Source organism: Protopterus annectens, chromosome 13.part0 (assembly GCF_019279795.1).
Source record: "Protopterus annectens isolate FY-2018-M chromosome 13.part0, PAN1.0, whole genome shotgun sequence".
In the NCBI taxonomy this organism is placed as follows: domain Eukaryota; kingdom Metazoa; phylum Chordata; order Ceratodontiformes; family Protopteridae; genus Protopterus; species Protopterus annectens.
The window spans coordinates 55053209-55072292 of record NC_056747.1 but is presented as its reverse complement, the minus strand read 5'-3'; the positions used below and the strand labels follow the sequence as shown (position 1 = coordinate 55072292).

General features: G+C 38.9%; 1 protein-coding gene across 1 annotated transcript in view; it reads right to left on the bottom strand.

Moving 5' to 3' along the window:
* LOC122817578 (fibrillin-2-like) overlaps window positions 1-19084 on the bottom strand; it is an 824173-nt gene that overhangs the window by 733102 nt on the left and 71987 nt on the right. Inside the window, exon 3 of the mRNA XM_044090614.1 lies at window positions 6510-6592. Coding sequence (XP_043946549.1) covers window positions 6510-6592 — 83 coding nt within the window. The remainder of the gene's footprint in view (window positions 1-6509; window positions 6593-19084) is intronic.

The following is a 19084-nucleotide window of genomic DNA, read 5'->3' as shown; positions in this document are numbered from 1 at the left end:
AGTTTACTTGCAGAAGTGCGACAGGATCAGTTCATATTTAGTTACTTGGCTTGCAGTCCAGAGGAACATTGAGGAGCCTAGCCCAAATTCCCAGTTGCCCATAAGCACCATCTATTTAAGTGACTTGCTTAATGTCACAAAGTAGACAAATAAGGATTGAAGGCATCAAACCCCATATTATAGGAACTATCGCTCACAGCCTTAATGCTCTGCACCATCTGATTCATTTGCTTAGAAGAAGTAAGTCAGGAATAATTCCATCTTAAAAAACATAAATTATATTATAATACTTTTTAAACATATAATCAGGATCATTCTGAAGAAAGTGGTAACCACCATATTCAGATGCAAAATGTTTTGACTGGATTCACTCTTTCCTTTAATGTCACGACTCTATAAACTCCCAAAAACTTATCCCACAAATGAACTTAAATACCTACTTAGTCTCAGGTAGAAAGCCTGGCACACTAGGAAAAATAACCCCACATCCTCAAACTCTAGGCAATACTAAGCTAAGAAATATACCAACACAGGCAATCAGGTGACATAAAAGTCGCTTTCTGAAGTAGCATCAGTCATCTCTTCTCAACTTGCCTAAAATCTTCTGGGCAGAAGTCAACTGCCAGACAGGCCGCACTAATCCAGCTAACATCCACTCCTTATCTCACCTCAAAACCAGTGATTTCAGCCTCCAATTTGGTACACTTTCCACTCTTGACTCCATCAAAAAAGTCCTCTGTCTATAACCTCACACTCTTCCCATCTATATTCCCACTTTCAGTTTTAAAGCAATCAAAGCTAAAAATGTTGTACCACTACTTGAAGAACAACAATCTTCTCCCCTGGTTCTTTTTCCAATTTAAAGACTTTTTAGTCCTCCATTTTCACATGTATAATCTCTGCCTAAGGCAAAACATCATGTCTGATATCTGGAAAACAGCCATTATTAAACCCCTTCCCAAACAAACTAACCCATCCCACACCACTGACTTCCGTATCATCTCCATTCTTCCCAGACTTGGTAAAATCCTTGAAAAATTAGTTCCCAATCATCTTACCCATTACATTTCACAATGTCATCTACTGTCCTCTAAACACCATGGCTTTTGAGCTGGTAGGAGCACTTCTACAACACTCTGGAAACTTAGTGGTGACATCCTCCTGACTATGGATAAATGCCTCCTCACTGGAGTCATCTTTATTGACCTTTCCTTCTTTCAGATCACCTAAAAGAAATTGTAAGGAGCCAAGATACAGCTCCATGTTTAAAAATTATTATTCCAGTCATTACTTCTATGTGCAGTTTCAAAACACCATCCCTGCTTCCACCCCTGTACTTGAACAAGTCCATCAAGGCTCCATTCTGGCTCCCCTTCTTTTTTTAAATTTTCATTAATAAACTACCAACTGAACTCCCTTACCTCCCTTTCTCTTACTTTATGCTGATAACATGCTCTTATTTCACTCAAACCTCACCTCCCCAACATAAAGACACAACTACAAGCTCACTTATTTTCTATTATCAAATGGTTTGATAGCAAAAAGCTAATGCTGAACATTTCCAAAACTAAAATAATGCTGTTTTGTACCTCCCCAAATGACAGAATAACTCTCAGTCACTTCTTATCCATGACCATCTTGACAACCTCATGGATCAAGCTATCTTCTTCAAATACCTTGGTATGTGACTTGATTCCAGGAAGAAAATGAATTCCCTCCTATTCTGTTCCTATCAAATGTCCCCCTTTCTCTCCAGACCAAGAAAGAATGCTATAAGCAAAGGCCTTCTGCTAACACAGTTTGAATATGAATGTGCATTGGTTGCAGCAGCATCCAATAAAAACTTCTCCATCTGTTTCATTGCCTTCTCCCTTAGAAACAAGCTTCATTGTATCACACTTAATAAAGCCAATTGGCTACCTACCCAACAATATACTAAACTGCTTTGCGGATCCCAACTGTACAAGCTCCTCAAGGACCTCTCCTGTCCTTCCCACCACTCTGGTCCAAGTTAAGAGTATCCCAGAACAAGACTTCATTACACTGATCATACCTTCTCAATCCCAGGCCCCAAGCTCAGGGAATTCCATATTACTAATTTTCATGACCTCACCTTGTATCTCTCATTCTGTGCTTCATGCCATCTCCATCCCAGGCCCCAGGCTCAGGGCATCCCACTTTACTAACCTTCATGACCTCTCCTCATACCCATCATGCTGTACTGCATGCCTTCTCCATCCCAGGCCCCAGGCTCAGGGCATCCCACTTTACTAATCTTCATGATCTCACCTTGTACCCCTCAGTCTGTGCTCAGCTTAAAGATCATTTGAACTCTGAATCCATATGTAAATGCTTCCCCCCTAGACCCATCACCTGAACCCCACTCTTTCCTTCCCCAGTCAGGTACCTTTGTCTTCCTCACATTATCTCCCTACCCTAATAAGTGCCATCTGCCATCCTTTCCACATTGCACATAATGTATATAGCTAATTTCTGTGTCTCCTTAACTTGCTTTTGCTCTCTTTTACACTTTGTACTCAGTCTCTTTACTATTCTACTCTTCTTATTTGTCCCTCCGTCCTCTAACCATCCCTTCTTATTGCCCCCTGTACTGTGCACTTTATTCCTGTTACTGTTATTGATTCATTGTTATCTTCACACAGTGTTTGGTCGGTATTCTTAATACTTCTCATTAACTTGTATGTCTACTATCATTTATATTTGTCTGAGCTGAGACCGAAATAGGTTCATTTGGATCAGTGCTCTACCCCCATTACCAAATTGAATAATAAATAGATTGTCTTTCTGTTTACTTGCTATCTGGGTGATATAACTGGTGCACACTTCATGCATCTCTGTTATAGGAACAAGTTAGGTACACAATTACATGCAAAGATATATTCTGCTGAAAGGATTTTTATATAAAGTACAATATGTATACACCAGCAGCAGTAAGATATTAAACTGCATTGCACATGACCCTAACCAGAAAGGGCATAAGACACTACAACCATAAACAATACCTGCACTGCACCAGTAAATGATCTGACATAGATATGTGTGCCTTTGCGTCACATGACCTTAACCATAAGGGACATAAGACAATACAACCATAAACAAGGCCTGCACTGCACCAGTAAATGATCTGACATAAATATATGTGCCTTTATGTCACATGACCTTAACCACAAGGGGCATAAGACACTACAACCATAAACAAGGCCTGCACTGCACCAGTAAATGATCTGAGATAGATATATGTGCCTTTATGTTAATCTAAAATGATGAAAAATTTGTGTGACTTTTAGGCACTTTCTGGGGTTTAAAACAGACTGTTTAGAATATGAATCTGTATAGCTGAAAACTGCCTTAATTGATAAAAATAATGTTGCCAGGGACCCCTGCAGTCCCATATGGGATAGAATCCCCCTACACTACCCACCTTATTACACACACACACACACACACACACACACACACACACACACACACACACACACACACACACACACACACACACACACACACACACACACACACTATATACATTATATATACATACATATGAATATATGAATATGAATATATGAATATCTGAACCTACTCCTAATACTATCTCCTCAAATACCTTCTCCCTCAAACCTGTACCTACTAGATACATCAAAACTCTACTCTCTAAATTAAAACCATGCTCAGCATCAGCTGACAGTATTCCTTCCACTTTTCTTCTACTAGCAGCTGACTCTCTTGCTCTCCATGTATCTATCCTAATTAATCGCTCTTTCTCTAAATCTAAAGTCCCTTCCATCTAGAAACAATGCTACACTCTACCTATACACAAAGGAGGTAACTCCTCTGATATCTCCAAATTTAGACCTATCGCTATCCTCTCCCCTGTCTCTAAAGTACTAGAAAGATGTATTCAAAAACAAGTTATGCAGTATCTAATACAGGAAAATCTGCTTACACCCACTCAACATGGCTTCAGACCCAAACATAGCACCACTACAGCTCTCTTATCCTTCCTCAACACAGTCTCTAGAGCCATGGATGACCATAAACGTATTTCTTGCCTATTCTTGGACCTCTCAAAAGCTTTCAACACTGTCTCACACTCTCTTCTGCTGCACAAACTGCATAACCTCAACTTCTCCTCTGATACTGTTGCATGGTTCTCCAGCTACCTCACTGATAGATCTCAATCAGTGAGATGGCACTCTGCACTCTTCCCTCATCTCCCTGTCAAAATGGGTGTACCTCAAGGGTCTATCCTAGGGCCTTTACTTTTTAATATCTTTACTAATCAGCTCTATACCTCTTGTCCTCAGTCATCTTTAATGCAATATGCAGATGACTTGACAGGCATCACTACAGCCAGCTCTCCCTCTAAGCTCTTCTCAGCTACTCAGGCATCTTTTAACTTAGTTGAAACATGGTTCTCCAACAACCAGCTCATCCTTAACCCTGAAAAAGTTACTCTTCCTGTTACTCTTCCTACCTAAAAGGTTCATAAACATTAAACCCTCCTTCTCCGTACAATCCCTTAATAACACTCCAATTCAGGTAGAGTACAGCACTAAGCTCTTAGGTGTAACCATCGACGATCAGCTTAAATGTGACTTGCATGTTAATAACCGTATCAAAAAGACTCATTCAAAACTAGGGCTCCTTTACCGTAACAAGAAATTCCTCACCTCTGAAGCCAAGATTACTCTTTCTCTTACCTACCTTCTACCCAGTCTAATGCACAATTCTCAAATTCTCACAAACCTTAACTCAGCACTCCTGACCAAACTCAAATCTACCTACAACAAGGTAGCTAGATTTGCTGCCCAACAAGCCTACAAATCCCATCACTGTCTCTCTCTAAAACACCTAAACTGGCTTGACTTACCCCACCAGCTTCTTCTCTCTCAGCTCCACATCATCCATTCTATCCTATACCAGCCTTCCTACTGCCCAGCACTATCCCATCTCATCTCCCGTTATTCTCCCTCCAGACCTCTCCAAAGCTCTAACCAAGACCTACTATAAATCTACAAACCCCTGGAATAGGCTCCCACTAGAAATCAGGACCCTTACACATCCTAAACAATTTAAGACAGCCACCAAAGAGCACTTTAAAAGTCACTGGTCCTGCCACTGCACTCTCCCTCCTTAAACATCCCCTACTTCCCATACTATAATCTCCTTTCTGCCCTTAACTCACTCTTCTCACTAGCTCTCTCTAATATTCCTTGACTACTCTTTCTACTGTTTTCTAAAATCTATTAAGCAAATCGCCTCAAAAAAGTATTCTATTGTAATTGTCTTGCCTTCATGCAACTACATTATGATAATACTGAATTTTTGTAACAACTTACCCAAAAACTATATTCATCTTAATGACATATTTCTTTTTATACATCTTGAAAGAGGTTTGCTATACTTTTGATTATTGACACTGTATTACATTGTATTGCTGCTTAATGCCTTGTAATAATCCTGTAACATTGCTGTTTAATGCTAATTTATAATGAAAATTGTATATGTTGGAGCTTTTCTTCCCGGGCCTCCGCTGAAAAAGGGCTCTTCAGCTCAGTAGGACAATCCCGGTCAACAAATGCAAAATAAATAAATAATAAATAAATATCTATCTATACATACATATATATATATATATATATATATATATATATATATATATATATATATATGTGTGTGTGTGTGTGTGTGTGTGTGTGTGTGTGTTTATGTGTGTGTATATAAAACTCCACAGTCACATAACAGTGGCAAAAACAGCAAACTCTAGGACCGCTGAAAGTAGTTTTCAGTGACACTGATTTGAGGTCACGGCAGTCACACAAATAAAAGGAGAGCAATCAGATATCTCCATTTCAGAAGAGAACTGGTATAATTGTATAGCATTAATCCTGACCCACCCTACACACACACACACACACACACACACACACACACACACACACACACACACACACACACACACACACACACACACACACACACACACACACACACACACACACACACACACACACACAATGCTTTGAGAACTGGATCATCATGCCAATTTCTGACTTTTTGAATGAGGGGGTATATAATCAACGAACCATATCAGCAAACTCTCTTTCTCAATTATTTCCAATGGTAACTGGGGGGGGGGGTGAATCCCCCATAACTATCCTCTTTCCATTTAGGACTAGCTAGATGGGGGTTAATGAGCAACACCAGTCCTATGTACATCTGTCATGGACAGAAAATACAGTCTGCAGAGAAAAATTCCACTGAGTTGCAATATAAAATTACATTTGTGCTATCCGTGACAGTGGGGCATGCACAGGAAAACATCACCAGTGAACATAATAACCCAATAATACTTTAACACGAGCTCTACTCAGGAAGTACAGAAGCAACGAAAAGAAAAACTGTCCTGTTAAGTACATTTTATACAACAAACATTTTATTGCTTTGAGGCATATTTTAATTTAAAATGAAACCAAATTACTTACGAACTATACACTGATTTCCCCCAGGTAATGTTTTCCATCCAGGGCAGCAGTAGGAGTGAAAGCGAGATCCACATACGTTTGGCCTATAACAGAGCATATGACAACCCCTTATGAATATAAAGTTTAAGCAAATACTTTAATCTACAAGTAGTGCAAAACTAAACAAGTAAATATACATCAACAATAAAGGCTACCTAGAAGTATATTGTTATTATAAAAATTCTTATTCTGATATTTAAAAGTTGGAATATTTTTACACACAGGACTCATCAGTCGAGTATATTCTTTTAGGTATTGAAACTCTATAGTACAACAGAAGATGAAATGGAACAAGATGATTGGTTGGATTTACACACAACACTACTAGATAAAGCTGTCTACTCAGAGAATGATAATTACAGGTTCACAGGTCAGTAGTAGGCAAGCCCAGACAATTTTCCTTTTGATACTCGAATTAACCTATTGCATTTGATGTTGGATTGGACTTACCCATCCCATGGTCCATAATTCTACAGTATGCCTAGTGAGAATAACTGGGATCATATTATAGATAATTTGAGGGGTCTCATCCATGGGATAAAGCCTTTAGGTGCTGCCTCTGTCCAGGTGTAGTCCTGGGGTACAAGTTTCTATTACTCATCTATAGATTGAAATTTTGCTTGAATATTGACAGGGATGAGCTTTGTTTTACATGGTTGTGAAGTCCGTTCCAGAGCAGTAGTATCCTCCGTCAGATATAGCTGTCATAGCTGTCATATTGCAGAAAAGGTTTAGATCCCTAGGCCAAGTATTTCTGATGGTAATTGACTTGCTGATGTGCAGTAAATTCATCAGTACTCGGTCAGAGGATGCCTTGTATGCCAGTCACAGATCATCTGTTAGCAGATAGTAGGATACGGATAGGTTCATGGGCTCATAGATTAGTACTAGGCTAACTGCCATTGCAAGCCATTTTAAACCTAGCCAATTATCCCTTGGGAGACTCAAACCCTGCACCCTGTGTTTGTAAGGCAAACACCTTAACCATTAGGCCACCATCCCAGTGGTTATAGTGAAAGGGTTTTGTAGTGGTCCATGTAGGACATATTATTGAGGCCTTGTACCCTTTTAGCAAGGTAACTCTGCAAGTGTCTCACTTGTATGTGAATGAACACATACATGCAAAAGAGGGCACAACTGGTCTAATGAAAGATGAGTAACGAATAACAATGATATCCTTAGCTCTAGATACAATGTCTTCGTTTATAAGCTGCATAATATAGGAGGACACATGTCACTTGAAAGAAACATCACTGTCCACATAAGTTCCCAAATCCTGAATAACTGGGTCAGATCTTTAGGGTATATTGTCAATGTGGTACTTCCCCAATGTAGATCACTTCACAAAAAATACAATAATGCACTCACTGGCATTTAGTTACAGTCCATGATCTATTGACAATTATTTGTTTGGGACAAACCTTCTTACAGGATGGCTAAATCATTTGAAGATTGAATGATGGCTAGCTTGCAGCCACCTGAAAGCTTAGTCAGCCAGAGCCATTTACTTCAGAGAATGTTTTACATTTATATTTTATAATATTTTATAACTGGCACAGCACTTTCTGTTGTCAGTATGAGGAAGCTGCAGAAACAAAATGGTACTGTGAAAGTATGTGCGGTAGGTTAGATGACAAAGGATAGTTCTAAGTAATTAACTCACTGAGTATATAATTCTCTGTTTGACCACAAGTGGGAAATGGCACACCTTAGATGATATCTGGCCAGATAACAATTTATTAGTCATTTTGCATTAGAATGTATTTTTTTTAAATAAAACAAATGTGGAAGAAAATCAGACTAAATAAAGTTTTATGTGAAAGTAATACTTCTACAGAAGCATAACTGAGCTTTGCATACTTTATTCTAAGCAGGAAATATATGACTTTAAATGTCAGCCCCACACAATAACAACATGTTCATGTTTAAACTATGATAGACAGACAGACAACTTGTACAGCAATTATTTAAAATGCTGTAAGCTAAGCTAGACATATTCAAGAAACTGGTATTTGATTAACGTAATAATGACGTCAGTAACAGATAAAAAATGATTGATAAAAAATCCTTAAAATGATTTAACCTTTGCCTTATGGTGGAGCATCGTCCAAGTTAACTATATTAAGTAAGGATGGAATGGAGTCGCCCCTTGAATATAGGGTGTAGGATCAAAACCACCCCATAAAAAAAACTGCGTTTCAACTTTAGCCGTATTTTACGTATGACACAGCCATCTAGCCATTGTCAGATCAGCAAGTGTTCTAAACCTAATATATTCTTTTCTTTTGCAGAACATTCTTCCTAGAGATGATAAGTAGTAATAACAAAAGTGCACACAAAAAATGCCTCTTCAGTTTAATTAGCAAACCAATACTAAAATATAAACAGTGGTGATTGTCCAGTGCCGAGACGAACAGACAGACAGTCACACACAGGTTCATAAAGTTTAGTGGTCAGCTTTTCTCAATGGGAGATATACAACAGACCAGAAATTGAAATAGATACTGTAAATGACTGTAGGATATTTAACATCCATCTAACTGATGCATGTTCATAATAATGATGAATCGGATGATGATGTTGACTAATTGCACTTCCATGTAAAATAGACAAGACTTTTATTTCATATTTTTCATGCCACCCAAAAAAAAAAGGATGGATCACATTTTGATCAGTTAAAATGAATAACCAACTTAATTTAAAAAGGGTTTTAAAAAGGCTGCCCTAATTAATATGCAAAGAAGACATACTGCCTTCTGCAAACCTATGTAGTGCAATGCACCTGAAGGAAGTCACAAGTTGTTGCATAACAATAGTCTGAACTGCAAAATCCATTTAACTTCAATAATTGATTAATATCTAAGTATGCAAATATCATCCCTATGCAGGTTTAAAAATTATGCATACCACCTGTATAGTCATTTTGAGCAGGATGGTTCTTTGCTGGAGACTTCAAAATGCATACTGCTTGGAAAGCTGAGGAGAAACTTAATTTTGATGCAGAGATGTCTGAGTTTAAAGGCATGCTGCTATGGAGTTTGGCAGGAAATTAAAGGAGCTAAAACAGGATCCAGCTGCTGTCAAGTCTGTCTCATAATGTCATATAACTCAGATAATTTCAATCAGGAAATTCTTGTAGTAAGAAGGACTGTGTGATGGTGAGGCTGAGAAATAGCAGGGTGGTTATGCTACTTAAAAGTGAATTTGGAGAGAAGTAAAATGGATAAATTGAGATAAAAGAACTTCAAACAATATCTGGGACAGGACTCACTGTAGGAAAAAATTAGGAATGGCAGTGGATGATGGTTAAATATAAAGGATTACTGATAATAGCTGTGCTAAGTAGTTATTATAGGTCTGAAAGGGATAACAGGAAGGGTTTTATTCAATTTTTAGTTGTGTGAGGGCATTTAGGGGAGATGGTAATAGACTGGAGATTAGAGAAGACAAACACATGATGAACAGCCCAGCATAAGACAAGTCATTTAAGAAAGCAAAATTCTATCAGTCTGCAGGGAGGAGATAATAAAAGAAGTGGAAAATGTGTGCCTTATGCAAGTGTGGAAAATGAGAAAGGGTAACGAAAAAGTGTTTCAATCCTCCGTGCATAATGCAAGGAAAGTCAGAAGATTGGATTGATATATGGTGGATAACAAAATGAGAGGTGTCTAGGGATGACGTTTGAAAGGGGTATCTTGGAATATGGCCCATTCTGTTTTGGATTCTGTGATATTTACACCAGGTAAATGGAGCTGGAACCTTTGGAGATGGAGGAAAGGTCAGGAGGTTGAGTGGCACAATATTGTTCTGCGAATGATCTGTAGGACTTGGAAAAGGTGACAATGGAAAGAAGTGAGAGATTGGAATGGGTACCAGTGAAGTGAAATAATGTGTCAGACGCGGGAAAGTGAAACAGAGTAAAAGTAATGTAAAGGTCATACAGCTTGCAAAGAGGGAGTGTACAGTTAGTGGGAGATAACTGAAGATGAGTGAAAGAGTTGCACTACATTACAAAAAGAGTTAGTTGGAGTCATCTAGGAAGGTAGCAGAGTTAGGGAGTCATGAAGCATGATAATGGGTATAATGCAATCAACAAACGGTAGTATAAGCGGCATGACACAATCAAAAAATGGTAGTATGATCGGCATGACACAGTCAACAAATGGTAGTATGATCGGCATGACACAGTCAACAAATGGTAGTATGATCGGCATGACACAGTCAACAAACAGTAGTATGAGCGGCATGACACAGTCAACAACCGGTAGTATGATTGGCATGACACAATCAACAACCAGTAGCATGATCGGCATGACACAATCAACAACCAGTAGTATGATCGGCATGACACAGTCAACAAATGGTAGTATGAGCAGCATGACACAGTCAACAACTGGTAGTATGATCAGCATGACACAGTCAACAACTGGTAGTATGATCGGCATCACACAGTCAACAAACGGTAGTATGATCAGCATGACACAGTCAACAACCAGTAGAATGACTAGCATGCCACAGTCAACAAACAGTAGTATGACTGACATGACACAGTCAACAAACTGTACTATGATCAGCATGACACAGTCAAAACCAGTATTATGACTGGCATGCCACAGTCAACAAATGGTAGTATGATCGACATGACACAATCAACAAACAGTACTATGATCGGCATGACACAATCAACAACCAGTAGTATGATTGGCATGACACAATCAATAACCAGTAGTATGATTGGTATGCCACAGTCAACAAACAGTAGTATGAATGGCATGACACAGTCAACAACCGGTAGTATGATCGGCATGACACAATCAACAAACAGTACTATGATTGGCATGACACAATCAATAACCAGTAGTATGATTGGTATGCCACAGTCAACAAGTGGTAGTATGAATGGCATGACACAGTCAACAACCAGTAGTATGACTGACATGTCAACAAACTGTAGTATGATCAGCATGACACAATCAACAACCAGTAGTATGATTGGCATGCCACAGTCAACAAACGGTAGTATGATTGGCATGACGCAGTCAAAAGCCAGTAACATGACTGGCATATCACAGTCAACAAACAGTAGTATGATTGGCATGATACCACAACAAATGGTAGTATGACTGGCATGCCACAGTCAACAAACGGTAGTATGATTGGCATGACGCAGTCAAAAGCCAGTAATATGACTGGCATGACAAAGTCAACAAACGGCAGTATGATTGGTATGCCACAGTCAACAAATGGTAGTATGAGCGGAATGACACAGTCAACAACCGGTAGTATGATTGGCATGACACAGTCAACAACTGGTAGTATGGTCGGCATGACACAGTCAACAACCGGTAGTATGATCGGCATGCCACAGTCAAAAAACGGTAGTATGATCAGCATGACACAGTCAACAACTGGTAGTATGATCAGCATGACACAGTCAACAAACGGTAGTCTGATCAGCATGACACAGTCAACAACTGGTAGTATGATCGGCATGACACAATCAACAACCAGTAGTATGATTGGCATGACACAGTCAACAACCGGTAGTATGATTGGCATGACACAGTCAACAAACGGTAGTATGATCGGCATTACAGAGTCAACAAACGGTAGTATGATTGGCATGACACAGTCAACAAACGGTAGTATAGTCAGCGTGACACAGTCAGCAACCAGTAGAATAACTGGCATGCCACAGTCAACAAACAGTAGTATGACTGACATGCCACAGTCAACAAACAGTAGTATGACTGACATGACACAGTCAACAAACTGTACTATGATCAGCATGACACAGTCAACAACCAGTAGTATGACTGGCATGCCACAGTCAACAAATGGTAGTATGATCGGTATGACACAATCAACAAACAGTACTATGATCGGCATGACACAATGAACAACTAGTAGTATGATTGGCATGACACAATCAATAACCAGTAGTATGATTGGTATGCCACAGTCAACAAACGATAGTATGAGTGGCATGATGCAGTCAACAAGCGGTAGTATGATCGGCATGACACAATCAACAACCAGTAGTATGACTGACATGACACAGTCAACAAACTGTAGTATGATCAGCATGACACAATCAACAACCAGTAGTATGTTTGGCATGACACAGTCAAAAAACGGTAGTATGATTGGCATGATGCAGTCAAAAGCCAGTAGTATGACTGGCATGACACAGTCAACAAACAGTAGTAGGATTGGCATGATGCAGTTAAAAGCCAGTAGTATGACTGGCATGACACAGTCAACAAACTGTAGTATGATTGGCATGACACAGTTAACAAATGGTAGTATGATCAGCATGACAAAGTCAACAAACGGTAGTATGATTGGCATGTCACAGTCAACAACCGGTAGTATGACTGGCATGACACAGTCAACAAACAGTAATATAGAATTATAGAATTATATAGAATTATAGAATTATAGGTTATTATAGGTTAGTACTAGGCTAATTGCCCTTGTGGGCCATTTTAAGCATAGCCAATTATCCATGTGAGAATCAAACCCTGCACCTTGGGTTTACCAGGTAAACACCTTAACCATTATGCCATCCTTCAACTTATTGACTGTGTCATGCTGATCATACTACCAGTTGTTGACTGTGGCTTGCCAGTCATTCAACTGGTTGTTGACTGTGTCATGCTGATCGGCATGACACAATCAACAATCAGTACTATGATCGGCATGACACAATCAACAACCAGTAGTATGATTGGCATGACACAATCAACAACCAGCAGTGTGATTGGTATGCCACAGTCAACAACCGGTAGTATGAGCGGAATGACACAGTCAACAACCGGTAGTATGATTGGCATGACACAGTCAACAAATGGTAGTATGATCAGCATGACACAGTCAACAACCAGTAGTATGATTGGCATGCCAAAGTCAACAACTAGTAGTATGATTGGCATGACACACTCAACAACTGGCAGTATGATCGGCATGACACAGTCAACAACTGGTAGTATGATCAGCATGACACAGTCAACAACCAGTAGAATGACTGGCAAGCCACAGTCAACAACTGGTAGTATGATCAGCATGACACAGTCAACAAACGGTAGTATGATTGGCATGACACAGTCAACAACTGGTAGTATGATCAGCATGACACAGTCAACAAATGGTAGTATGATCAGCATGACACAGTCAACAAATAGTAGTATGATCGGCATGACACAGTCAACAAATAGTAGTATGACTGGCATTCCACAGTCAACAAACAGTAGTATTAGCGGCATGACACAGTCAACAAATGGTAGTATGATCGGCATGACACAGTCAACAAACGGTAGTATGATCGGCATGACACAGTCAGCAAACGGTAGTATAAGCGGCATGACACAATCAAAAAACGGTAGTATGATCGGCATGACACAGTCAACAAATGGTAGTATGATCGGCATGACACAGTCAACAAACAGTAGTATGATTGGCATGACACAGTCAACAAACGGTAGTATGATCGGCATGACACAGTCAGCAAACGGTAGTATAAGCGGCATGACACAATCAAAAAATGGTAGTATGACCGGCATGACACAGTCAACAAATGGTAGTATGATCGGCATGACACAGTCAACAAATGGTAGTATGATCGGCATGACACAGTCAACAAACGGTAGTATGATTGGCATGACACACTCAACAAACGGTAGTATGATCGGCATGACACAGTCAGCAAACGGTAGTATAAGCGGCATGACACAATCAAAAAACGGTAGTATGATCGGCATGACACAGTCAACAAACGGTAGTATGGTCGGCATGACACAGTCAACAAACAGTAGTATGAGCGGCATGACACAGTCAACAACTGGTAGTATGATCAGCATGATGAAGTCAACAAGCGGTATATGATTGACATGACGTAATCAACAAACTGTACTATGATCAGCATGGCACAATCAACAACCAGTAGTATGATTAGCATGACACAGTCAACAAACAGTAGTATGACTGGCATGACACAGCCAACAACCGGCAGTATGATCAGCATGACAGAGTCAACAATCAGTAGTATGACTGGCATGCCACAGTCAACAAACAGTAGTATAATTGGCATGACACAGTCAAAAGCCAGTAGTATGTCTGGCATGACACAATCAACAACCAGTAGTATGACTGATATGACACAGTCAACAAACGGTAGTATGATCAGCATGACACAATCAACAAACAGTACTATGATCATCATGACACAATCAACAACCAGTAGTATGACTGGCATGACACAATCAACAAACGGTAGTGTGATTGGCATGACACAGTCAACAAACGGTAGTATGATTGGCATGACACAGTCAACAAACAGTAGTATGCTGCTAAGAAAGATTGAAGGAGAAAAGAGCTATGTGTGATACTGAATGGGCTAAGGATTTGAATGGTGACCAAATGTTCTGATTGATTGATATTTGTAAGAAATTTTGGAGTTAATGCCAGGATCTGTTTAGGCTACAGAGGGCAGAGAAGGAGGGCTATATTTTAATTATTTATTTAAACTTGTTAACTGGATGGGGGGACATAAAAAGACCTATTTCAGTTATGACATGTGCTACAAGGCAAACACATACCATGACACAGACATTTTTACTGCTTAAGTGATAAGTAACATGATTACAAAATATTTATATCACAGTTTACAGCTGCAGGATGTTTACAACTAGATGCAATGCAGACAATGGTATGCAAATGTTATAGTTTTTAGATCTATACAAAGCATTGTAAGAGCTGACTGGAAAAGTAATGGTGAGATGGTGAATAATAAGCTAATTAACAATAGTATATATAACTTGTGAAAAGCATTAAGTTATTAAATAAAGTGGCTACAAAAGGGCTGGACTGTAAGGCCAGTATACATTAGGCAATATCATAGCAGCATTTACATCTGCAGGTCTCTACAAGATGGTCTTTGAGCAGCTGTCAGAAACTGGGGTACTGCTTTGTATTGCTTGATTTATTTGGTAAAGAATCCCTGGAAACAGGAAGTAGAGGTCGTATCTATGATAGAATGTCACAGAGGTATGGAATTTCTTAACTATTAATTCTTAAATGGTAGTTTGTGGGACGTATTCAAAGCTGGCAAGCTAATGATGGACAATAGCTGGAATTAAGTAACATGAAACAGAGGGTGTTTAGAAGGAGGGTGGCCATGGCAAAAAAGAGTAGATAGATTAGTTAACGAGTTTACAGTGTTGCTCTTATTCATGTGTTAGATTAAGGAATTAAAAACGTTTCCGTTATTTGGAGCACTGTAGAATTGCAAGGGGAGCTAAATGCAGTGGCTTAAAGAACATATTTAAGTTTAGGGCTGAATATGTTTATCCCAATAGCTGTTGTAGTTGCCCTGGTAAGTAGGCAAGAATGTTTATATGTGTACTATAGTTAATAACTATTTCTACTTTATGATCAGAGTGGATGCGAAATGTGAGGTTATCATGAAGCAATATCTCTAAAAATGTTGGTGTTGAAACACGTAGGAAAGGTCTGGCACTGAAGTCTGAGAATAGGACAGATCTTTGCCAGGAACATAGTGCCTCAGAAACTGTTGCAGCAATTTATCACATGAAAAAAAGAAAAGCCTGCAGAGTCAAATGGATTTGTTTTTATTTTTGTAAGGTGGGTAAATTTGGAGACTGGTGAGGTCCTACACATTTTGCTTTAACAAGGACTTGAATGGGTAGATCTCCCAGATGCATTATGTAAATCTCTGTTTTGGATATTCTTGAATGTAAGGTCAAGGATATGGCAAATTGTAAACCCGTTTCACTTATAATTGAAGATGTGATTGTGTACATGGATACTGGAAGGTAAGAGCGCAGTCAGTGCATGTGGCGCAGTCTGCTGTTATATATGGCTATACTTTTGCTAGTAACTAGGTTACACTGGTGGGATTTATTGATTTATTGTATGAACTCCAATTATTTCAAACTTTGTGGGTGATAAAATACATATAGGAGTATTCCAGACTGGCACAGTAAAATTAACCACAACACAAAGCATATCTGGACTGCTATATCCTCTTAAAAATTCTAAATATTGCTTTGTCTGGTACCAGTGGAATTTTGTCCAGCAATAAAGTCATCTTCTATGAAATTATGTAAATTAAAAAAAGCACACCCATAGATTACAAATGCGTCATCATGAAACAGATACTAAATGCATTGAAAACCTTCATAATCTTTTTCTCAGTACTAATCTTCAGCACACTTTTTATCACAAGATGTTGTTTCCTTGCTATATAAATCTAAATCTTCATATTTGTGTATAACGTTACCTACATATAGCCTTTTAACGTTAAATGGTAAATAATACCAAATAGTCATATGTTAGAAATAAAGGGTGTGCTGCAACAGTAACAGCTAATATAATGCTTCCATTACACAGTTTACAAACAGACATACAGACAGATATTACCTCTGCTCTTACTATGTTAATAACCCCATTGCTGGAGTTCCATCCTCCCTTTGGAGCTGCTCCTAACAACTCAATTTTATTACGGAAACGTGAAATCATTAGCTACTATCTATTTATTTCTCAAAAGTTTTGTATAGCATCACTACAGCTGATTTTAAACAAAGGGAAATATGGTGTTTTCTAATAGTAATCCCAAAGAGTAAAAATAAACAGCCAAATTTTACAGACCTAAATTCTCCTTTCATGTGATTCTTTAATAAAGGGTTGCTCCCACAAAGCATCCTACATATGCAAAATTAACTATGTGCATTCATAATAACTATAATAGATAACATAGCAACAATGAGCCTTCAGGCATATAATGAGTTTTCTAGTTAGGCTTTCTTAAGTATAGCCTTTCAGCATTTTAAGTATTAGTTTTCCCCTTACAATTTGATTACTTGACTTTTTGAGTTAAGTGATTGAGTCATGAGGCTTGTGTGACCACTCACAAAATGCCCCAATAAATCATGAGCTACTACTACATAATACATTGGCATTTATATCACGTTATCGAAAGATGAAAATAGCGAACGCTATTTCATCAAACCTAAAATATCTAAATCACATAATATCGAACATTCAGAACAGCACATTTTTTCCTTGGGAAAAAAAAATCGCTATTCCGAAACACATACACACAACACAAGCACACCTAAAAAACATCAATCCGCACAGATACACTTATAATCCTACAACTAACCCTACACTAAACTATACATACACTACTATCTATCCACTTACCTTAACCCAAACCCTAACCCTAAGATCCATCACTATCGCACACTCACCTAACCCGCGCCCTAACCCTAACTCACTTAACCTGGCCCTAACCCTAATTCACCTAACCCGCGCCCTAACCGTAACTCACTTAACCCGCGCCTTAACCCTAACTCACCTAACCCGCACCCTAATCCTAACAACGACACAATCACACACTTACCTGAACCCAACCCATACATTTCCACCACAGCGCTGAAAATAGGGAAGCCACAGAACCGGCCAACCGAATTCTTTCCCTAGTCGGTGTTCTGTGGCTTCGCTATTTTAGCATTTGCTCAAAATGGGTCGAATTAAAACATTCAAAGTTTTAAAACTTTGATGTTCTGATATAGACCCATACATTGGCAGATAAGGTCCACCTAAAGGAACAGTGTACATTTATGAAATATGGAATCTTAATGGAGTTTTTCTCCCTGTCCTCTGCTTTAAGGGGTCTTGCATGAATCACTTTGACATGCCTGGCATTTGACTATGCATGTTGTATTAGTCATAAGCTCAGCAATGCTAAGCAACATTACTGAGTTACTGAAAGGGATTGCTTAGCAATTAAATGGGCCCTCAAAACATTAAACTATTATCTGTTAGGAAGATAATTTATCATCATCATCACATAGCAAACCTCTCTGTAATGACTGTGTAGGCAGAAGGATGATAAGTTTAAACTCGTTTGTTGAGCCTTAGCCCTCAATTCATTTAAATTCCAGATCACACATCATCCGGTACAATGCCACCTTAAATGCCACCTTAAATCACACATCATCTGGTCCAATGCCACCTTAAAGCAGATGAGCTGTCCCATGCATACAGCCAATCCACAGAGGATTACCAAAAGGTCTTCACTGGGATGGGGAGGGTCTGTTATAAGTGATGGCTAGAGATGTCTTTTCTTTATGACAAATGTAAGCAGGCAGGAAGGACACCAATAAAACCAATGTGCACCTAAATATAAGTATAAAAAGTTACTGCTACTAAGAGTGCCCCCTTCCTGAAGAAGAAGTTTACAGCAAGTTTCCATGGACCCGAAAGGAATCCTGTTAACTGGAAGGTATGTCTATAAGGTATAGCTGAGAAAGTGGTATGCTATGGTTGAGAAGCTGTTGTCTTATATGAAGAAATGTAATTGTATGAGAATTTTTGATGAAAGCTTGAATGATGTGAGTGAGCACTGCTTTTGAATGTACAGAACTGAGTGATCTGGAAAAGCTATAATAAAATACAAAGCAATGAAGATGTCTACACTCACAGCTTATTTATTTTATACATTTGTTAAACGT